Source organism: Thalia democratica, chromosome 9, assembly GCF_965202585.1.
Source record: "Thalia democratica chromosome 9, ktThaDemo2.hap1.1, whole genome shotgun sequence".
NCBI lineage: Eukaryota > Metazoa > Chordata > Thaliacea > Salpida > Salpidae > Thalia > Thalia democratica.
Genome location: NC_139173.1, coordinates 35,619,519 through 35,644,027, shown reverse-complemented (window position 1 = coordinate 35,644,027; position 24,509 = coordinate 35,619,519). Strand labels below are relative to the sequence as shown.

Here is a 24,509-nt window from a genome sequence, read left to right as displayed (position 1 = left end):
ATAATCTTTTTCGGTTGTTTTACTAATGTTGTGTAAAGCATATTGGTTTGATTATTTGGTTTTATTACTTTATAAAGCAGTAAACATTCTTTATAAATAACAAAATAAAATCTCTAAAAAAACTAATCTATAAATACTTAGCTTTGTCAAATTTTTTACAGAAGTAATATGCAGTAAACTATAAATTATTTTTTTCGATTGATTTTATTTTACTCATAACATTGTTTTACTTAAACTATCAAAGATTTGAAAAATGTTTCTAAATATTAATCTGCTTTTTTTAGTAATGATTCATCAACTATCTGTTTACAGTACTTAAGCATAAGTTCATATTTAACTCTTATAAACTGATTGTTAGTTCTTTTATGTAGCAGCGTCGGTGAACGCTTGCTTGGGGATTAGAGCTTAAATATTTTGCCAAACTCGTCATTTATTGTTGGAATTTTTAACTTGAGAGTGTTCTCCATTGGCTTTTTGTTTTTAAAGGTTCAGATTTTTTTTGCTTTGTAGATAACTTACAACGCGCAATGTTTACTGTTGAAGAGGGGAGAGTGAGTACTGGTATTTTTTCACCAAATTTCAAAAGAAAGAGCGACGGTCAAACTTCAATTAATTAATAGATTACAATTTATCTTGTGTTTAAGTGTGATTTCTTTATTCTAAAATACGTATCTTTTTGTTGGACTTGTTTGAAAAATTCTTGAGGAGCATCGTTTTATTGAAAGATTATATTAAAAAAAACTTTTTGGAACTAAACTGTTGAAAAAAAATTATCTAACACGTTTTTACTGTGAAAAATAACTTAAGCTTCGAAACACTAGTCATAGAAAAATTAACTTTATTTGATTTCCATTAGTTGTTTTCAACTTAGAAAGCCCTTTAGGGTCAGATATTTTTATTGGTGGTCCGTATGTGGCCCACCCTTAAAAGGTAAAGTTAGATAGGAGACTTAATAGAGTTTAAATAATTTATGTATATTAAAAGTTTATAGTAGATAATTATTGGAACACTTTTTGCAGATCAATTTTTTTCTATATTGTTGTGCCTTACAAAAACAGCAAATTAAGATCTGTTTAAAAAGTATTTAAAGACCTTTTTTCATTTTACTTTCAAAAACAATTATTATATGCAGTTGATAGCAAGTTTTTAATATTTTTTTACCACTACTAAAATGGTCAGTGGTTTCTGAGAAATTTAATTAGGGTTTAAAAAGTACATTCGAGTTGTCCTGACTCTTAAAAGAAAAAAAAATCAAATTTAAGGTCAAATATGAATTCAATAGTATAAAATTACTGAATGTTACTGTATAAGTATTTACATAGCTTTTATTATGTTTTGTTGTACAGATTTTATCATTCTTGTAATTAGTTCGTTTTTAAACTCTACTAACAAAGATAATTATTTAATTACTTAAAACGAGCTTAATAGTAAACAAAATATTAATAAGTATATACAGGGTTACCGAATGTTTTCGGCAAATTTTCTCCAGGTTTTTAAAAGTTCACACTTTTAGGTCTATTTTTAGTTTAAAGCTAAGTTTAAGATCAAAAACAGTTTTAAATAGTATTCAAAACATTGAGAAGATACTGTAAGGCTACTTTAAATGTGTTTTTTAATAGATTTTTTTTGAAGATGACAAAATATATGAGATAGATTTTTGTGTCAAATCTAAATTTTACTACTGAACATGTTAAAACTTTTAAGAATTCCAAGTATTTTTAGTTATTTTTGTTCAAAATCCAGGTTTTTTAGCCTAAATTGTCAAATTCCAGGTTTTTCCAGTTTTTTTGCAACGTCTATATATATATCTATTTGTGTGTAATAGTTGTTTTTTATCAGTTTTAATTTAAATATAAAAATTGTTCAAAATTTCAGGATTTCAAGTTAAATAACCACCCTGTACAACAAAAGAAGTTTTACAATTTTTATAAACTGATAAATATAAACTATTCACCGATAAATAAATTTTATTAGAAAAATTCAAACGTAATAAAAATAAAAAGAGAGAGTAAATAGTAATTTCATTCACGCTTAAATATAAAAAAACTTTTCCTATAATGCTTTACTTAGGAGTTTTCTTAAAAACAAAATTAAAACTTTAAAACCATCTCGAGTTTGCTTTAAAATGTTAAAATAAACAATCAAAAGTTAAAATAAACAATCAAAAGTCAATCGAAACAATTAAAACCAGAATTAAAACGATAAAAAAAATGTTAAAACGAATTATTGATGTTGAGAGCCTGAGATAACTAATTACGTATTAAAATTTTTCTAACAAATCTTTATTTTAACATACTTGTCAAGAGAATTGAAACATCGAGTTTTATTTTGGGGGATTACCCGGATTTTTTGTAGCCAAACTCAGTGGCGTCGTCGGCGGAAATATCACCGTATCTCCACAAGTTGAGCTGGAAATATTTTTACATAAAAATTTGTTTTTTTATTTTCATTATTTTAAATTAACTTAAGATTATTGTACTCCATGGGTTCAACTGGAAAATAAAAAATTATATGTATATTTAGTTTTTTCGTTTTGATAGTTTAATGTCATTTAAATATCACCGTATCTTCATAATTTCAACGAGAAAATTAAATAATATAAAATATTTTTGATCTTACTTTTATTTTACTAACTTATACTTTAGTATTTAAAATATAACCCTATTAAATACAAACATATTTAAACTTAACGTTATAAAAATACATATTTTACTTCTTGTTATCTCAGGTATGGCAAACGTTAATATTCCATCTTAATTACAATTTTTATTTTTTCAATACTCTGTTATTTAATTTTATACATTATTTATTTTCGACTAACATGCTCTCTCTTAGCTTTGTTTTATTTAATGTTAACTTTTTACTTAAATTTTATTTTATTTAATTTTTTACTTAAATTTTATTTTATTTTAACTAACATGCCCCTTTTTATCAATTATTTTATTTTAAATTAAGTTAATTAACGAAATATGTTTCTGTTTAATCTATTTATTTTATTATAAATACTAACATGTGCCTTCTTGGCTTTGTTTTGTTCCTTCAAATACTCGCTCATGAGTTTCGACAATCGCTTTTCAGTTCTCCTTGCCACGGTGCACAGTCCTTCTGATATCAGTGATTTGCCTATGTCCTCACTTCCGGACTGTAAAATATATCTAATATGAGATTTTATAAATAAAATATCAATTTTATTATGTATATACATAGCAGATATGTTTAATAATTATGAAATTATTGATTTACCAACGTCTATGCTTCCAGATTGTGAAATATTTAATTTAATTATTATTTTTTATCTATATTAATTGTGAATACTATCGTTTTATTTGTTATCTAAATTAAAATTAGAAAAAAGTGCTTATTATATATAAACATTGTAAATATGTTTAATTTTTTTGAAGTTAGTGATTTACCGATACTTAGTAAGATAATAGTACAAGTTATTAGGTATATTAGATACATTAGGTCGAATTAGGTCAGCCTGTGTGACTTATGTTATAAACAATTAGGTTCTTTATGTTAAATATAAATATGTTTTATTATTGAGAACTCAAAGATTTACCAAATTTCAAAATGTTTATACTTTTATTTGTAATGAAAAAAATAGGAAATGAAAAATAGTTTTATTTAATTACTACTATTTAGTTGAATTAGTAAATGTTTTACTGCTTTTAACTAATTTGATTATTCAATTTGTCTTAATACTTAAGCTAACAACATTTCTTTTGCTTTTAGATTATGCTAACTTTACTGAGTAAATGACCAATTTTACTTCATCTTTTTACTCGATATTTATTTTTAACTAGATTAATAATAAACCTTATTGGGCAATGTAACATGTTCTATTTCATTTTTTTATTCGACATTTGTTTTAAAATATTTAAATAATAAACCTTATTGGGCAATGTAACATGTTCTATTTCATTTTTTTATTCGACATTTGTTTTAAAATATCTAAATAATAAACCTTGTTCAGCAATGTGATATGTTCAACTCCGTCTTTGTATTCGATATTTATTTGGCATTCTTCTTCGCCAAGTTTGCTGCAAAGACCGTAGTAAGCTTCTGTCAGCGAGTCCTCCTGTTAATAGTTTTATATTAGGGGAATTTATGTACATTTAAACTTATTAAACAAAGACGGGGTTTAAAAGCACATGGGTAAAGAGAATTGGAATCAGCCGTATAACTGCCAATTTATGAGAGGGATCTGCTTAGTTACCCGAATTGGGTGTCCTTTCATAAAGATTAAGTAAGTTTGTTTTAAGCAAAAGGACTTTATAAATCTGCTTGTTGTGAAATTAGTTGAGAACTACTTAATATCGATATGGAACCTTCGTAAAATACAAAGTTATTTATTTTCAAGCTGATTTTAAATCCTTTCAACCGGTGGTAAAGTTTTTGCTGTCAACATAGTTAAATACACACGCATTGTAATTAAGCATCAACTTACATCTTCAGGGGCTTGTACAAGTGCCAATTTGTATTCGTGGGCTTGCGGTCCCAATACTGCCACGTTGAATTCGGCTGGCAATTGAGCTATTTTCGATGTTGAAACTTCCTCTCTCTGTTAAAATAAACAAACTTGAAAAGTATAATAAAACAACCATAAACATGGTATTCATCTTAAATTTATGTGAAAACTGTTTTTGAAAAACTTAAATTTTTGCATCTTAGCTAAATATGAAATAAACACTTTTTATTTATCATATAGTTATTTTTTTCATATAAACAGTTATATACAACTAATATAAAAACAAACGTTTCCGTAATCGATGTACAATACAGTCGATTTATCTCCGGTGTTCTTCTCAACTTTAGCCCTGTACCACAAACCGTCCTCGCTGAACTTGCAGCAACAGAATTCGTTTCTTTTCGGCTTGAAAGCGCCCTCCAATGGTGGCGACTCGTTCAGTGATGAGCGCATCTAAAAAATTAAATTTATTTATTGGTCATGTTATCTTTGTTTAAATTAATATTAATTAGTCATACCTGTTAAATAACAAATAAATTTTAAAATTGTCAATAATTTTCCCAAATTGGTCATACTATCTTTTTTTTATTCAAATTATTTCAATTTGTTAAACATTTAATAGTCAAATAATAACCTCAACAACTAACCTGGCTTGGTCATAATAAAGTTAAATATATCAATTAAATAAAATACAAATATTTAATTTTCTTTTTTCCTTATTTTTATCATCAGTTGACGGTCATATCATATTCACATTTATAAAACATATATCTAATATTTTACTAACTTTTGTCATCAATTCTCCCAACTTGGCCATGTTGTCTTTGTACTGGCAGCTGATTGTGAGGTCACCCTGTGTGACGTCACAGATGTAAACTTCCCTGAACTTCTGACTTCTCTCGGTTGGTTCGACGACTTCCACCTTCTCAACCGGCTTCGGCTCCTCGTAATTCTCGAAAATCTGAAATATGTAATTTATTTTAATAAAAAATAAGTTATAACAAATTGTTTAAAAAACTAAATTGTAAAAAAAATAAACATTTTTTTTTGGTTTTTATTAAAGTTTTAATCATTTCATTTATACTTGCGCTAAGAAATTTTTGATTGAAATACTTTTTGTTTGACATTTACATGTATTTAAATTCAATTAAACAGTTTTAAAAACTGAACAAATGCTACAAAAACTCAAAAAGAACTTGAAGAAAATACTATCCAGCTTGAATGTTACTTTAAATTAAAAAAAAATTAAATTTAAAGTTTAAAAATTAATATGTAAATTACATTTATGTATTCATCTTGTATTTTTTTTTAGTTTTACCAAAAATCACATTAATTTTGCAAGCTTGGGGCATGTATAAACACCTGAAGATGCAAATAAACAATAAATGAAAATACATTAATCCTGCTGATTAAAGATGAATACATAAATGTAATTCACATATTAATTTTTAAACTTTTTCATACTCACATTAATCTTGCTGGTCTGAGCTTTCTCCACGGCGGTCTGCAGTTTACCGGCGAATTCGCTCCTAGCCGCAGTGAAGTGGATCTTGGAAAGACCGTGCTCCAACAAGAGTTCAGACAAGTTCTTGTCGTCCACGAACAACCATCCGATGTACGACCCTGCTTTGTCGGTTGTGTCAACTTTCACTTTCACCTGAGGGGAATTTATTTTTTACACCTTAAAATATATCACACTAATTTTATGTATTATAATGTTTTATTGCTTATGTGTATGTATTATATCTGATGTAAGACCCTGCTTTGTCGGTTGTGTCAACTTTCACTTTCACCTGAGGGGAATGTATTTTTTACACCTTAAAATGTTTCACACTTATTTTATTTATAATGATAATTTAGTGCTTATGTGTATGTACTATATCCGATGTACGACCCTGCTTTGTCGGTAGTATCTACTTTCACTTTCACCTGAGGGGAATTTATTTGCTAGTTCTTTCATATTTTCTATTTGGTTTTGTAATATTTTATTGCTTATGTATGTATTCTGTTTACATGTATTTTATATTTATCCGCCGTGAGACCCTGCTGTGTCACTTGTACTTCACTTTCACTTAAGAGGAATTTCTTTGTTACACCCCAAATATTACATTATTTAATATTAATTGTATTTAATAATATATTAACTTATTCATTTTCTTTACAGCGTAAATATTCATAATTTCAGTATTTTTATTTTTTTTAGTTTAACAAAGTTCTGTATAAATAAAATTCATTGAATAAATAACTGAAATGTCACATTTTTTTGTTAATGTTTTAGTTTGAAATTGTGAATTTTAAATGTTTTTTCACAAACGTCTTTGCTTCAAGCATCAAGAATATAATACATTAAAGAATAATTTAGTTATGTAGATGAAAAAATTGTATATTTTTGTTTTACTTTTTGTTCAACCATTTTTTCATTTGAAATTTAAAGCTTCATTTTTCACTTTCTTTTTGTTTTAAAATAAACATTTAAATACTTATCTTATCAAAAACATTTATGTCTTAACCTCAATATAACACGTTGTAATTACTCTAGCATAAAAAAATTGTTATCACAAAAAATAACAAATAATTTTTGCGGATTACTGTTTATGCGGTTAAAATAATATTATCTATAGAATTTACGTGAAAGCTACTCTGCGGCGACATTTAGCGGACAGAATAACCTAAATTAAATGTTTCATTTATACCAATGTAGAAAAAAAAAATTTCTCAGTATTTTTAAACTATTTTAAACTAATGATTACATGAAAATATGTTTTATGAAGTTTAATTATACCTGCTGATAACTAAAGCTCGTATGAAAGTGAAACAGTTACTAACAAGAAATTTTAAACTACATAAAACGTGGTTATGTGATATCTGTACTTGATAAACCCCTTGGAAAACGAAGGCTAATGAAATTCAAATAAGCAATAGGATTTTATAACTAATATTAACAACATCACACTTAAATATAATCTATAATAGTGTACCTCTCTATTCATGACAAGATCTTTAGTGAAGGCCAATGCTATATCGGCGAATAATAAAAATACATATTATATTGTAAAAAATATACTAAGACATTTACCTCTCTATTCATGACAAGATCTTTAGTGAAGGCCAATGCCTCATCAGCGAATGGATCTCCCTTCATCAGTCCGTTGGGTCCGTTTCTTGCTCCACGCGGGCATTCGATACCTTGAAGTAGTATATAAAAATAAATAAAAATTATCAACACCTAAATAGTACTTTAGTTAGTAAAAATTCAATGCCTTTAAATTTGATAAAATAAACAACGTTAAGTTAATAAAGGTAACTTTTGTTTAAAAATGTGAACTTTATTAGAGTCAGGTTTTATTTATTTTTTTCTGGTAAATACATTTTTTGTATGCATTAAGTTATTACCTCCCAACTAAAATATAATAATTTTTGTTTCTTTTAGAAAATGTTTATATATATATATACAATAAATTTAATTTTATAAATTAATTATCACCTCCCAACAAGAATGTAATCAATCTTGATTCTTTAGGAAGGTACAACTTCAACCTAGATCCGCTGAATACATACTCAACAATCGCTTCGAATCTAAAAAGACAATAAATATTACAGTATTTTATTTCCTATTCTAAGAAAATAACTTAAATTGATTGGATTATGAAAAATGTGTATCAGTTTATAACTATTGCAGTGTTTCCTAATGCTAATAATTACTTTTAATTGCACTAATTCGTGTACAAGTAATTGAATATACCACGTAATAATATTTTTAATCTAATTAACGCTAAAAATTACAGCGATTAAAACTGATTCGTTTACAGAATATATCACGTTTGGAAACTTTAAAAACATTCACTTTTTAAACACAATGAACAATTTTAATCTACAACAAATTAAAAAACTGTTACACAAAAAACATTTTCTGCATTATTTGAAAATTATTATTATGTTTGTTGAAAGGAACTTCAGAAATCTTTAAATATGTCAAATTGTATGGCTTGTTGTCCAATTAAATTACTTTCATCGTTTTTTATTTAATAATATTAACTTACTTTCCAAATGTTTAACTACTTGAAACTAACATATTTTGTCTGGCTTGTTATCCAATTTAATATTTTACATTAAAATATCAAATTAAGTTTAACTTACTTTCCAGCCCTCTGAAGGAACGGTAGCAAGTTCTTAGCTTGTTCTCCGGTGACGTCGCTGACATTTCTGGTTGCTGGCTCCTTCTTGCTGTAAAGCCCCTTGGAAGTCTTGATGGCTCTGAAAATATGTAACAAGTTTATACATGAAAATACAAGTTACATTTATACATGTAATAAACAGTTGATATTATTGATAACTTCTTTATTTTCTACTAACAAGCTTAATCACATTCTACACGTAAACTTTAAAATTTTCCTTCACTATTTTTAAGTCTCTGTAGTTAAAAGCCTTTTTTAAATGTATACTACGATATTAATTTGTTTTTAACGACCTTTAAAATGCTTAATCACTCAGATTTTAAACAACATCTTCAAACAACAGCTCTTATGCTAAAAGATCTTTGAAATAAATGTAGTATATTTTCAACATTTACAAATTTAAAAACATACTTGACTGTTTTAGACTGTAAAACGCTCTTACAAGACCCTAGAAACCTTGAATTTAACCCAAAAACCTCTAAAATGTAACTAAAAACCCAAAATTAAATAAAATATAAACAATCAATTATCTCACCTCTGCTCAGCAGCCAACAACGAATCGTAGTGAGCTGATCTTGCATTAAAAACTTGAAAACCCCAAATGTTCACTATTTTTTATTATTTTTATATTTACTTATTTTGTTAAATCAATTATCTCACCTCTGTTCTGCTGCCAACAGTGAATCGTAGTGAGCCGATCTTGCATCGTCGTCTTGTCTGTGCCTGACTACTTTCACCAACCCCTTGCTGACAAGAGCTTCGGCGATGTTAACACCTCCAGATGTAACTGCAGGAAATATGTACTAATTAATATTATAAATTTAATATCTACTGGAAGTCACATTTAAGTAATTTAATAATTAATATTTTTTATAATAGTTTTATAAATAAATAGTATATATATATTCTTTAACAACAACCTCATATTTTTACTGCACAAACAAAATACCTGTAGCGCAAGTTCTTTCACTGAAGTTACCAACATTTTCGCCGGCTCCACCGTTGCTTGCCGGTTTGATGTAATCAACTGATACTTGCACCTAGAATATATATTTTAATAATTATTATTATATAAATTGTATTTACTGATAATCGACTGATACTTGCACTTGTTAGAAGTTAATGAAGTGACAACTGCTATTAAATGATAAGTAGGCAGTTTTACAGATATTTGTACCTGAAGAAAAACTTTGCTGGAAAAACTCATCCGTATTTAGATAGATGTACAGATTAAAGATTTGTTGTCAGGTGAATTGTTTTATTTTTTCAATTTAGAATTAAATTTATTTTTTTTTAACAAATAATTTTTTACTCATCAACTTTAAAACCAAAAATACTATTTAAATTTGTTGACTTAAAAATTAATTAAAAATGTATATTCTCAACTTTATACAGAAAAACTTCTATATTTTTTATACATAACCTTGAAGTACGACACTTTAAAACACTTAAGGCCATAGGGGGGGTCCACTTTGTTTTTTACAACTTGATCTTATTTTGTAGAATTTAATCTGAGCTATCAGATACTTTTAACCGCTTAAAAAAACTCAAAGTAACTTTTGAGATATAAGCGATCAAAGAAAGGGCATTCAATAGGTTCCTTATGGAAGGCCAAAACTAAAAATGCGAAAAAATACTATTTCACTAAAAATCTATCTCCTCCTTCATTTTTTGAGTAATCTTTCTCAAATTTTTTCAGAATGTGTATCATTAAACTTTAAAGAGATCTATTGTAGGAATTTTTTTCATTTTGAGTAAAAAAAAAATTATTGTCAAAAAACTACCCTTTTTTTAGTTTTTTGTGGATAAAATTTTTATTTTTCAAAATTTCAAAAATTCCAACATTAGGATTCTTCAAAATATTAAAAGGAACATTTCCTGAAAATTTGAAGTCTCTAGGTCAAAAAATGAAGGAGGAGATAGGTTTTTAGTGCGTTTTAAAATTTCCGAGAAAATTGACCCCAAAAAATTTGCGGTCCATACGTTTATATTGAAAAATTTTTACAAAAAATTAAATATCTCAAAAGTTAAATGATATTTTTGAATTCTATAAAAACTGGTTTGTAGTTTGTACTTAAAGCTTTCATATAAAAGCCTAAGTTAATTTTTGTAAAAAAAATGTTGGACCCCCCCTATGGCCTTAATTAAATTGGATTATAAAAATTTTATTGTGGTAATTTAAAATGAAGGACAATATGCAAATTTGAATTGTGTTTCACGAACCAAGTATCAAATTTACGACCTACATTGATGAAAATATTTTGACATTTAAATATTTAATGAGAAATAAGTTTGAGCATTATTAGATTACTCAGTACCATATGGAAATTTGCGAAAAAAAAACCTTTAAAAAATATCATTAAACTTTGTGACTACTAAAAAATAAGAAAATTTAAAATGTACATAACTAACTTTGTCTTACTAAACTTTAAAATACTTTTTCTAAAAGATCTGTTAAGCTTTTAAATTTATTTATTCACATTTATATGTAATATTCTAATTACATAATTAAATTTAGAAGTATAAATATATAATTAAATAACTACTTTTAATAATCTATATTAACAAATTTATTGATAGCTTATCTAAAAATAGTTCAACATTTTTACTGTAACATAACTTGATATATTTATTAATTATTTTTACTAAAAACTTTATAAAATAGATATCGACTTTTGGTAAGGTTTGTTGAACACTCTTTATTAATATTACAAACAGTAAAAAATAAATATCTATTTTAGCTAAAGGTTAGTGAATACTTAGCATTAGAAATTGTTTAAACTAAGATGATTAAAGTTCACCTAGTTTTGTTTAACCACAGCATTACAAAATCTATATATCTATTATAGAGAAAAATACAACAAATAAAGACAGAGTATCTTGTTTGTGAAGGAAAACCTTTGATTTTTGTGTTTGTTTGGTGAACAGAAAGGTCTTACACAAATGTCGTGTTTTTTTTTGTAATAAGCAAAAACCTTTTTGATTTTTGTTTATCCTATGAAAAGAAAATGTCATGCTTTTTAGTGATAAGCTAATTTTTTTTGCTATGTTTGTTTTTGTAAAAAAAACAAGAAAACTTATAACAGGTTAAATTTTATTTCTTTTTATTGTAGTATAAAAAGATAAAATAACATTTAAGAATTCATAATTATGTTTAGTTTAAGTTTCAAAATTGCTAACTTTGACGTTAAAAATTGTTTCTAATTCATTTCTGAGACACAAGTTTTAAATATTATTTATTGAAACTATTATTTAAATTCAAAGGTAGTATAACAACTAATGAGTACAAATAAAATTATACTAGTCCTATTTTTAAACACTTATTTAAATTCAAAGTATCAATTAATTCACTTATTACTTTCTTTTAAAGTTTTCCATTATAGTTTCTAGCTTAATTCATAAATATTAACAAATTATACGTGTACATAATAATAATATCGACTGTATAAACCTTCTTTCCAACAATTGTTTTCCTAAAAAATTCTCTAGCTTCAAACATACAGGAAAATTGTATAAAAGTAATAAATTAAATTAAATAAACAAATAATAATCTTCTTTCCAATCAGTTTCTTCCTCAAAAACTTCAGACATCAATAGCTTCAAACATATAGGTAGCACTGTACAAAATATCAAAATTATACAAACAAATAATAACCTTCTTGCCAATCAACTTCTTCCTCAAAAACTCTCTTGCTTCAAACATGTAAGGCACATCGTACAAAGCTCTTGCTCTTCCCTTACCAGCTGAAGTTTTGTCGGACTTGGCTGGCTTGGTCAGCAAATCGTCGAACCTGTGTGAAGAATATTAATTAAATTTACAAAATATATTTTAATTAGATTTATATAGGTAAATTTCAAATCAAAACAAGTGATAATTGGCTTGGTCAGCAAACTGTTTAACCTGGAATTAATTTTAATTGTATAATACTAATGCCATGTTTAACTTAGCTTTACGTTATTTACTAACAAGTTCTATGATATTAATTAAGAGGCATAATAAATACTTCAAGTTTTCTTTCTTTTTTTCGAAACTTGTGTCTAATCTGTTTTTAAATCTTTGTACGATACAAACATTATAAAACCAATTTGAAAAAAATACTTTATTGTTTATTGTGAAAAGTATTTAATTTTTTAACTTCGAAACCTAAAGCTATTTTTTTACAAACTTTGTTATAAATAAACTTTATAAAACATTTTGTAACCAAAACAGAAGCTTATTAGTGTATAAAGTTTATTGAGTTGAAGTTTATTGTGTAATAGAGCTTAAATAAGGAAGTCCTTTTCAAGAAAAACTAGAACTTAATACATCTAATCTGCTTTATTCATTACAAGTAGTTTAAGCATTGTTGTTCTAATTAAATATAATAAAAGAACAAATTACTTGAGTACGTGATTTTTGTAAACAATTAGTGCAAAATTAAAACAGTAAATCGCTAATTACTGTTTAAAACTTATTTCTGTATGCAATTTATACTCTGCATACGTGGTCATTTTTATTTATCCAATTGAAAACATCCTACACGATTTTATATAAATATTTTTACTTCCTGTTTTTATTTCGCTTCTTATTCACTAAGTTAACAAATTATTTAGTGAAAAATTAAACATTCAAGTTGAGATATTTTATGATAGATTTATACATCATTTTTTATTCACGTCATTTAATTAAACTAGACAATAACTTTTTTTTTTATCTAAAGAATAATTCAACTAATAATTGCATAAAATTAACAATAAAATAAGACTTCAGACACTCAAATATTGTGATAATCAATGTAATATGCTTAATTTATATTGGGCAACTAGTCTAAAAGTATATTATCGTCTTAACAGCTGTAAACTGCTTCATTAAAATGCAGAATATCAACTAAAATAAACTCGATAGTATTTAATTCTAGTGTGAAAACTGTTCTACATAGTCAACAGTGAGTATCATTACAGCTATTATGTCTAATATTGGCAACTTTTTAAATAAAACTTAAAAGCAATAACAAATTTTGTTCTATAAGTTCAACTTGATGTTACCTTTTATTTGAAAACCAAAAAACACTCAGTAAAAACGTGCCTTAACTTAAAGAGTTTTTTTCTATACAATTGGTCATAGGAAGTTATACTATTGCAAAACAGAGTTATTAAAGCAGGTTAAAAGTAAAAGACGAACTCTAACAATTAATCTTAAAAAATTAAGTCTAGAATGATTACTTTTTTTAAAATTGTTTGAAAAAACTTAAAGTATTTAACTTTATAACAATAATAATATTTTAAAAACAAACTTTGGAGGTCTGGTACTTAAAGATGAATAGTTTTAATCTGTTTATTGGGTAGTTTCTAAATAATATTAGTAAACGATGCTATACACTTATAGATAACATTTTAAACTATAACTTTTTTATAAAAAAAGGCCTTATTGAAGATGGATTGTCTTGATCTGATTATTAATTTACTTATAATACTAGTAATACTTTAAAAACATACTTAGGAGAACTGATTGAAGACAGATGAACAGTTTTAGTCTTATTATTGGGCAGTTTAACAACGTATCAAGTATACAAACAAATAATCTAAGAACAAACTATAACTACTTTAAACAAAAAACGTACTTGGGGCCTAATTGAAGACAAGTGAATGGTTTTGATCTGATTATTAATTTACTTATTATTATTATAATATTAAACATACTTTGGTGGTCTGATCGAAGAGAGATGGATGGTCTTGATCTGATTGTTGGGCAACTTGACGGCGATGGAGTCGGCGTAGATGATCTGAACAACTTTTCCGCTGAAGTTCTTGTCACCGGGAGCGATCACTGGTGCGGTGTTCACGTAGTTCTTCCAAATACGCACTTTCCTTTCCTTGGCTTGCCTGAATAGGTTGATGAATATTATATTACTTTGTATTTAGTGGTTTCAACTTGTCCTCGTTATTATTGATTAGTTGTTTTACCACTGTTTTAACTTGCATAATTTTTATTTTTTTATTAGGTTGATGAATATTATCAATTTGTATTTAGTGTTTTCAACTTGTTCCCATTATTATTTATTAGTTGTTTTACCCCTGTTTTAACTTGCATATTTTTTTTTTTAAATACGAATTATCATTTTCTATGATCACTTTAGAATACGAATTTTGAGTGATTAGCTGGGTTATTTATTTTTTACAAAAGTGAGTTATGTACACGATTGTAAAATGCATTGAAGAATCATTCAAAACTTATTTTTGAACAAACAAAGGTTGATGAATATTATCACTTTGTAGTCTATTTAGTGTTTTCAACTTGTCCTCGTTATTATTGATTAGTTTTACAGTTTTTTTTATTTTACTTTGCATAAAACGATTTACTAAATATAAAGTCATCATATTTTTGTTACCATTTTAAAAGCTAAAACTTAGATCACCAACAGTACGGTATTATTTATTCTTTCTACAAAATTTGATCATGTTTTTTGTTTGAACTTGCTTTGAAGATTTATTTAAAAACGGAATTTAAATAGATAAACTTTTCAATTTTTCAGGTCCTTGTGAGTTAGAGTTGAACAGATTAAATAAACTTTAATATAATTTTTGAATGAACAAACTTTTCAATGGCCCTCAATTTTTCGGGTCCTTGCGAGTAAGACGTGATCGACCAATCGACACAGCGGGCCATACCTTCTCTCAACAGCATCTCGGTTATGTTTCCTTTCTGTTAATATTAATATATATATACAAAATAAGGTTATTATTTAAACTTCAACACCTTCTACTGTGCCACACTTGAAGGGCTTTTAAATAATTTATTAGAAAATTAAGATTTCAGAATTCCAGTATTTTTGAAATATTATTTTTTTAATAAATTATATAAATAAAATATACATTAACAAAATACCGTTTCTCAATAAAATTTCAGTAATGTAACCTTTCCGCATAAAATAATTGACTTGCATGTAAAAAAAAAATTATTTTTTACAAAGCTTGTAATTTGTACAAACATGGTTGTTTTAATTTTTCTTAAAGTAACACAACTCTTACTTTAAAAATTATTTTTCTTCAAAGAACAAAATGCAAGCAACAATACTAAAAAAACATGGCAATTCGTAACATTGAAAATTCTGTAAATTGAAAAACAAAACAGTAATGTTTATACATAGAATCAATTTACTTTTATAGGCCTTTTATGAAGCTTGTTTCATACAACCAAAAAACTGTATAATTTGAGTTTTCAAATTAACTTTTTCTGAGATATTAAAATGTAAAAAATTAAAAAATAAAAAATAAACAATAATCTAAAAAAAATAATCCAAATAACGCAAATTACTAACAGGATGAAGAACGGTAGCGAGGAACAAGTTCTGGTTGGAGACGCCTTCGAGAACCACGTGACACTCCCTCTGCAGCAGCCTGGATTCAACGAAGAACCTGGCTTCGGCGGCGTACGGTTCGCGGATCTCCTTCTTCGGGTCGTCTGGCGATCTCTTGATGGTTGGACACTTGATGCCGCTGGTGAGGAGTAAACGGTTTTAGTTTATATATAAGGAGTGTAGGTTATAGTTTTTAGATTGAGCTCAACTCAAATGTTAAAGTAATTGATTAGGGAACATTGTCTTTCATTTATGATATTTATTGCAGTTTTTTTGCTCGACTTATAATAATTTGAGGGACAACATGGTCATCTAAAAATTTTTGTAAAAACTATATCAAAGTTTTAAGTACTTTAAAACAAACCTGAGAATGAAGTTGACTTGATGGTGGGAATTGGTCAAAGTAGCTCTCATCATTGAACCGTCTCTTACTTGCTCGATGATTGCTGTGAAAAACAATTACAATAAGTAAACTAATAAAACGATTAGTGAAGTATTATTTAACGGTCTTTTTCTTGTTCAATAATTGTTGTATGAGTTACTTAATGGGTAAAATGTATAAGAACTGTTTTAAAAGCTTCCAAAAAGCTTTCTTTCTAGACAATATTAATATATAAACAAAGTTGGGACTTGGAGACTACAATATACAACACTTACCCGGCTGGGGCTCCATCTTGAGACTGTCGACGAAGTTTCTGGGGTTTTCAACCAGATACTTGATGTCCCTGATCTTCATCTCGGTCGACAGCTCGTTCCATTTTCCCTTCTTATCGGTCTTCGCTTGGTCCTCCAAGTTGCACAGACGCTGGTAAGATTCGCTGCAAAAAATAATATCATATATACTTTTATGTTCATAAAATTAAAACTTGTTTTACATATTTTGTTTGTTTTCTTAACTTTATATAACACAAGTTTTTTTCAATTAGAGGACACTTCATAGTCCTTTCTCTTTTTTTTTATGACAATCATCTAGAATTATAGAACCTAAAATATCTTGTTAACTGAATAAGTGGATAAATTTATCCAACTTGTTTTACACAATTTTTTTTTGCTTGGTGAAATTAATATCAAGTAAATTAAATACTTTTTTAATTACACTTCACAGTGTGTATGTTATTTTTAAATTTTTATCTACAATATCTACACCTATGTGATTTAAAAACTCTCTCAATTAAAGTAAAAAATTAAAAAACACATTAAAAAATAGTTAGGGTGTGTAAACTTATACAACTTGTTTTACATAATTTTGTTTGGCTTACTGTAGTTAATAAAATTAAATTTAATACTTTATTAATTATACTTCACAGTTAGTATCTTGTTTTCAAATTTTTACAACATCAGTATTACGTCAATATCTATAGAATTCAAAAACTCTCAATTTAAGTAAAAAAAAAAAAAAACACAATCAAGCAAAACAAACTTTTCTTCTCTGAAGGTCACTCTTCTAACTTCGGCCATTCCGCTTGACACTTGGAATTCAGCGAGATTTTCTCCTTCGCTGGTGGTACCTATAAATAATTAATATATAATATGTTATATTAAGCAAAACTTTATCTACAATAAAAAATATAATTTTATTATTGATACAAGATTTTCTCCCTCACTGGTTGTGCCTGAAATTATACAATAAAATCTATTAAACATTAACTGCTTTTGCTTGGATATAAATTTAAGTACATTACAAGAAATGTAAGTGTACAAAATATTTTTTTATTTAGTTTCCGAAACAAAATACATTAAATACAATTATTATATGTTTTGATTTTTAGCAAACAAATAAACTGACGAGGTCTTTGACCAAAACTTAGTTTGCATAATAAAGTCTTCAAATAATAAACACAAACAACAATAAATAAATAAAAAAGTAATTATTACCTAAATAAGCATACTTGACCTAACTTTTGTATCAAATACTAATATTTATTATCAAAGTTAGTAGTTGCATATAAAAAAAATACAAAAAATAAATACTTTTAACAAAGTAAATTAGTAAGAAATATAAAATTTTAATATGTTAGTAAACGTACCCAAGTAAGCAGTAGCGTAGCATCTATCATTGTTTGGAGCGTAATCAACAGTGAAGAAGATTTCCTTTCCAACAATCTTTTGACGCAAGTTCTCACGGGATGCCCATGCGAAGTTCTGTTAATAAATAATGTTAGATTTTCATTTATTTTAACAACCAAGCTACAACTATAAAAATTTAAAGTATTTACAATTTTATGCGACATTATAATAAAAAATCCTTCACATTGTTTCTTATACTCAGTTAGTTTTAAAGGTTAGCAACCAATTTAAAGTTTATTAGTATTTACCAACCCACATTAGAATTTATTATTAAAAATATTAATATATTAAATCTAATTGAAATAAACCTCATCATTGGTATCAACGGATCCCTCCACGTTGGGATTTTTAATAAAAAAATACTTAAGTATAAGTAACTATTATAACTACTCTTGGTATCTACCAATCCACCTTAAAAACTATCATTAAAATACTATTCTATTATATAAAAATAAATATAAATAAATCATATAGAAATAAACACATTATATAAAACATAAATACCTCATCACTGGTATCAACGGATCCCTCCACGTTAGGATTGGCTCTCCTGGCGATCTTGGGAGCGGTGATGTTGGACATATTGATCTGCTTCTCCGCCGGTGGACCCTTGATTGGTGGCCCCCTGATGATGAAGGCGTCCCCTGAGAGCACCTGAAAATTTTATCTATGTAGAAAAATGTTTGATGTTAACAAAAAGTGCATTTTAAACGTTTATCTATATGATCTGTGTTGGTAAAATTTTGATTTGCTCACATATTAAGTAAATAAGTAAAAGATTATTGAAAGGATATTAATGCTTATCAGCTTATAATGTGGCACAATTTTTTACAAAAGGGGAAAGAGTGAGAAAAGGTTTAAACTACAGTTATTTCTTTGCAGCTGAGCTATTTTTTTATTTGCTTGAATCACAGAGTATCATCATTTTTGAACAAACTTATATGAAAACCAATAATATTAACATTCTAAAAACTGTTTAAGCACAAATCACTTCCTGGTTTGACATTTTAAATGTGCTTCTAAATTGAATATAAAACTTTATCATTCAGTATATTTTATGAGTTTTTAATCTAGCTAGAAGCTTTTAAAACATGAAGAAAAAAACCATTTAACGACCTTGAAAACATGAACAATAACAAAAAAAATTGTTATTATAAATATTAATAAAAACTTAAATATTATATTCTTTGACAACACCTAGTATCTTGATTGATATACTCTATTAAGCTTTAAAATAATTATAGAAAATAATAAAATCTGCTTTACAATACTTAGTATCTTGTATTTAATACTATATTACATTTAAAAACATACAACAAGTTATTAACTTGCTTTACAATTATGATTAAAATTATCATAATTAACTAATTTTTAATTAATAATAACATAAATTATTAACCTGCTTGACAATACCTCTACCATTCTTGATTTTAGATTCAGTCTTGGTTTCAACTGCAGCTGTAGCTGCTGGGGTCTGAACTGCTGGGCTTGCCATGATTATTTTATTTGACTTAATTTAAATCTAAAAATAATTTGCCTATTCAAACAGCAGCTACCAATGTATTATCTCATTTGAGTGTTTTATAATACAATTATTATATTAAAAAAGTATTAAACCAAGATTATTATTACTTAGTGAACATTTTAAGAAGATTTAATTATTAAAAAATCTTTAAATCATTTAAAGCTAAACCAAGAAACAAAAACTATAAATATGAAATATAACTTTAAAATTTACTTAAATATGATTAAAAAAATTGTACATAAACTTAGTTTAAGACTTTAATCTCAACTTTCTAATTAAATTTAAAAACAGTTACAATATTTTCTTAATAAAACTTTAGCACATTATTAATAATTCCAAACACATTATCAACTATTACCACAACTACAGCACAAAAAGTTTCATTCCATCAATTTTTGTGGGTCTTTTTACTAGCTTTGTTTAAATCTACCCAGTTTATTTCAACTTAAACACGCAAGTTGACACATCTTGTCCCGTCTGACCTCCAAAAGAAAAAGACCTTCCTTTCAATTCTTCAACAAAACTCATCTCTTTGAAATGCTCTTTTAATTCATCTGTGGTCCAGTTGCAGGATACTATCACAAAGAAGCTCTCTTCAGTCATCATATTGAGTAATTTTTTAATATATTGTTTTCTCTGGCCAGCTGCGTCCACTGGGCTGAGACTTATTGCGTCAAAGGTGCCCTTGTCCAAACAGACAGTGAATTTTGCTCCAACATTTTCATCCGCTCTGTCATCAGAAACAACTCTGATTTCTTTTGAATCTTTTGAAACTGCCAAGCTCTGGGTGACAATGTCGTGGTTCAAAAACAGAATTGAGCCTTCTGGAAACGAGGACTTTTTCAAATTTTCACGGCACACTTCAATGGCACTGGAGCAGTAGTCAGTGCCCACCAAATCAGTGAAGCCTCTCTCAAAAAGCTCAATTAGGACCTCACCACCACCGCAGCCAATGTCAAGAATTTTTGCTCTCTGGTCCTCAAATTTCTTTTCAACCCAGTTGACCACCCTGTTGGTGGCCTGTGCCCCGAACCAGCCGGGTCCCACGTCCTGGTCTGGGTTTTCAAGCTCTCTTGAGTAGACGTTTTGCCAGTATTCCTGGGTGCCCAGCTTTGAGGGAGGCAGTTCACTGATATTTGCCATGTTTTTAATTAATCTCTACAATTTATTTGTGTGACGTTAGTGGACAAATTTCAGCTTGAATTTTTTTTTTTTGCTTTTGTTACTTTGATATTTTGTGACTCTTGCTAAGTTTTTTATTTTACTTATTTTTTTATGTTTAACACATATGAAAAATATTTTTAGAGGGAATTGGCTATTGATATGCACCATACTTTTGGTTAATTTCAATAATCAATTAAGGAATGTGAGTAATAATCCACACTGAAACCTAGCAAAAATTTAAATTTTATGCTTTTAACAACTGATACCTGTCATGTTTTTGCCATAGATATTTCACTTATTTTTTTAATACCTTGCTAATGCTTTAATTGTAAATTTGATATTTGTGGCTGTGGCTATTTTAATAAAAACATGTATACCACTTTTTTTAATTTTTGAGCTAAATCTCAAAATTACAAGAGTTATATCTAAAAAAATATGTGTGAAAATTATTCTAAACTAGGTTCTTGAAATTTTATGACCAAAAAAAAAATTGTCTTTTTGGCATATAGGGGGGTAAATCACTTTTTCACAATTTGATCTTATTTTATAGATTTCAACTAAGCTACATAATGCTTTTTACTGATTTTTAATATTCAAAATAGTTTTTGAGATGTAGCAGGTCAAAGTTGGAGGTAACAATAGGTTCCTTATGGGAGGAGCAAACTGAAACAGCAAAAAAAAGAACTATTTCACAAAACATTCCAGAAAAAAATTATTATAACAAAAAAAGTTTTTCTATGTTTTAATGTCATAAAATTTTTATTTTTTATTATTATTTTAATACTGTTCCAACAGAATTTTTTAAATATTGATAGGAAAATATCCTGAAAGTTTGCGGTAATTATCTCAAAAAACATAGGAGAAGATAGATAAACTTTAGTGATTTCTAGTTATTTCCTGTTTTAGTTTGTGCCTCCCATAAGGAACCTTTTTTAGTCTGCGACTTTTACCACCTATATCTCAAAATTTATTTTGAGCTTTAAAAATCTGTAATAAGCAACTTGTAGCTTTACTAAAACTTTATAAAATAAGACTAAATTGTAAAAAAGGTAATGTCCCCCTATGCCTTTAAAGATTTTTGAAAAAAAAATACTTAATAATTTTTCAACTCCTTCTGAACAGATTTATCTAACTTTTTTTAACAAACTGTTTAAAAAATATTTAAGCTATTATTATTAAATATCTAGCTACTTTGTTAAAATTTCTTCAAGGTTTTTTGAATTTTCAGGTATATTTTCAAGTACAAGTTTCTTTTCCTGCTTGAGTATAATATTTAGTCAAAGTTAACAAATGTTTAAACTAGTACAAAAGTACTAACAAGATGCTATAATACAGCTTTTTTTTTAATAATGAAACTCTTCAATCATTTACAAAATATATATGGTATATAATATTCATTTCTTATTTAATCTAAATGTTGTTATTAAATAACAATATTTGTTTAAAACTTCACTTCTTATAACTTTTGATCAAAATTCCAGGTTTTTTAAAAGAGTATCAAGTTTCAGGTTTTGCTAAGTTTACAGCTTAAATAACCAATCTTAACTTTGATTGCTTTTATCTCAAAAGTTACTTGAACATAAAAATTTAAAATTAACTGGTAGTTTTATTATTTATGTAAAAAATTAAGACTAGAACAATAAATTTATGCTGTTTTTTCACTAGACAAATCATACAGAGCACTCTAACACAAACTATTGTTTATAAAGTTCAGATTTCACAGACATGTTATTATATGTTCACTTATGAAACAGTTTGTTTTTATTGCTCCAACTAATGTATGTAAGGTTTCACTACCACTGAACTTTACATTTAAAACACCTTCATTTGTCTAGTCAAAAAACAACCAAGTTGCTGAAAGAAAAATAAGGATGATGTTGCACTAATATCAATCTGAAATTATATTATATTCAATATTTTCTAAACATAACTTTAGGCTAAAAGTTGATATAATTGCTTTCTATTATATAAATACAAAAAAAAACTTTTTTATCATAAACTAATAAAACTTAAATGTTTAAATTTTATTTTACAATATAAGGCAATTATATCAATGCAGTAACTTATATTGATTATGATATTGTAAAATAAAATTGATTAAATATTTTAGCTTATGATTAATAAATTCAATTCTTATTATGTATTTATATAGCTTGTTTAAAACAAGGTACATGGTTGCCACTGATAAAGCTGAGAAAATTTTCCTGACTTTTCCTGACTTTTTACCAAAATTTTCCTGGCTTTTTTAAATCAAACTTTTAAATTAAACTTATTGTAAAATACATAATCTAACACTTGAAACTATATAAAGCTGTTCAATATGTTAATAGAAATTTTTTGCAGTTTTATAAAGGATATTTTACTAATTCATACCAGATGAAGGCATTGGAAATTAAATTAAAAAAAATTGTAAATTTCTAGGAAAATTTTGGAATTTTTTTCTGACTTTAAAGGACTTTTAAGTAATTTTTACCATTTGATGGCTTTGGAAAACAAGGAGTTTTGTAAATTTAAACTGATAAAATCTGACTTTTTTTTAAATGTTATCAAAATTCCTGACTTTTCCTGACTTTTTTTCAAAATCCCCCATTTTTTCCTGACTTTTGTCATTTTTTTAAATTTTTCCTGACTTTTCCTGATTTCCTGACTTTTCCTGACCGAGTGGCAATTTTCTTTTAAGATTAAATATATTATGCTTAAAACATTGATTTTTAGCCTAAAACTATGGTTGAAAAGACAATAATTAAGTTTAACTACAATGTAATTTCAGCTTGATATTGGTGGACATCATCCTAGGTAATGTATTACCAAAAGTTCAACAAACATTGTGGCACCTTAAAAAAGGTTACAAAATAAATTTAAGAATCTTTGAAGGTCATATGCTACTTTTTTTACCAGTGAAACAACTGAAATAGGTAAAATCTGCTTTTTGAAAACCATTTTTGAAAACACATGCACTGTATAAAACTACCATAAAACTTTTAAAAAATGTTTATTTTATAATACATAAACATTTTATACAAAATATAAAATTCAAAGTATTATATTTCAAACAAAACTTAAGTAACAATCAGCTTAAGCAACTTTAAAACAACTGAAGGTCATAAATCACATATTTATTCTATTTCAAAAATACTATTATTAGCACATCTTTTAAAACAAACTTAAAAAACATGAAATTTATTTTTGTTTTTTATAAAACTTTTGTCAAAATTGAATCTATTGTTTATTAAACTGAACTTTATTAGTACTATTCATAGTGTTCTGTAAAAAAATTAAACACAATAACTTATTAAAATATTTATGGAATTCAAAGTTTGAAATTTTAGTTTTACTTGCACCTCTGTAGACCAATGATTTTTGCTGAATAGCATTGCTAGTAAGTTCTACATTTTTCTTCAAACTTATTGTGTTCTACAACTTTTGCCAACAAAGCATGTGAAATTTTGTTGACTTGTATTAAAATGTGATACGTTGAACACCATAATAGTATAACTTTTTCAAAAAACGCCATTTTCTCTCTACAAGCTGAAGATAGGGTTTAACTTAAAAAGTAAAACAATTTTTAATTTAATCAGCTTAAACAGCTTATACTAATCTTAAAAATAGTTATAAATCTTTACTAAATCTGTTTAACTTATATTTATCTTTAAGAAGTTTTAATTTTAGTTAAGTTTAACTTTGAAGGCTAACTATCAATTTTAAACATACTAATTTAGTTTTAACAACATTTAACTATTTAAAGTGTTTTTAGTTTTGTTAGTTATTAT

The 24,509-nt window shown here is 26.6% G+C and overlaps 2 protein-coding genes across 2 annotated transcripts; both read right to left on the bottom strand.

Moving 5' to 3' along the window:
* Positions 1-1,955: 1,955 nt before the first annotated feature.
* Positions 1,956-19,574, bottom strand: LOC145844188 (staphylococcal nuclease domain-containing protein 1-like). The gene is made up of 22 exons (XM_082951557.1): positions 19,450-19,574; positions 18,555-18,704; positions 18,011-18,125; positions 17,404-17,491; positions 16,641-16,801; positions 16,348-16,429; positions 15,945-16,122; positions 15,222-15,328; positions 14,326-14,508; positions 12,302-12,437; positions 9,596-9,686; positions 9,307-9,433; positions 8,609-8,725; positions 7,956-8,047; positions 7,548-7,657; positions 5,940-6,128; positions 5,259-5,432; positions 4,760-4,924; positions 4,451-4,564; positions 3,968-4,081; positions 3,011-3,142; positions 1,956-2,408 (listed from the first exon to the last, which is right to left on the bottom strand). Exons 1-22 carry the CDS (start codon positions 19,543-19,545, stop codon positions 2,337-2,339), a joined length of 2,793 nt encoding a protein of 930 aa, XP_082807683.1. The 5' UTR covers positions 19,546-19,574; the 3' UTR covers positions 1,956-2,336.
* LOC145844189 (EEF1A lysine methyltransferase 2-like) lies at positions 19,572-20,729 on the bottom strand. Its single transcript, XM_082951558.1, has one exon. It carries the CDS (start codon positions 20,716-20,718, stop codon positions 20,011-20,013), a length of 708 nt encoding a protein of 235 aa, XP_082807684.1. The 5' UTR covers positions 20,719-20,729; the 3' UTR covers positions 19,572-20,010.
* Between the last annotated feature and the right edge of the window lie 3,780 nt (positions 20,730-24,509).

What these genes read in the sequence shown, in the direction of transcription:
- LOC145844188 (XM_082951557.1), bottom strand. Translation starts at nt 19,545, where the DNA reads ATGGCAAGCCCAGCAGTTCAGACCCCAGCAGCTACAGCTGCAGTTGAA. An exon ending in CCGTTGATACCAGTGATGAG is followed by an intron (nt 18,126 to 18,554) that starts GTATTTATGTTT and finishes ATTTATTAACAG; the next exon opens with AACTTCGCATGGGCATCCCG. An exon ending in GATTACATTCTTGTTGGGAG is followed by an intron (nt 7,658 to 7,955) that starts GTGATAATTAAT and finishes TACTACTTCAAG; the next exon opens with GTATCGAATGCCCGCGTGGA.
- LOC145844189 (XM_082951558.1), bottom strand. Translation starts at nt 20,718, where the DNA reads ATGGCAAATATCAGTGAACTGCCTCCCTCAAAGCTGGGCACCCAGGAA.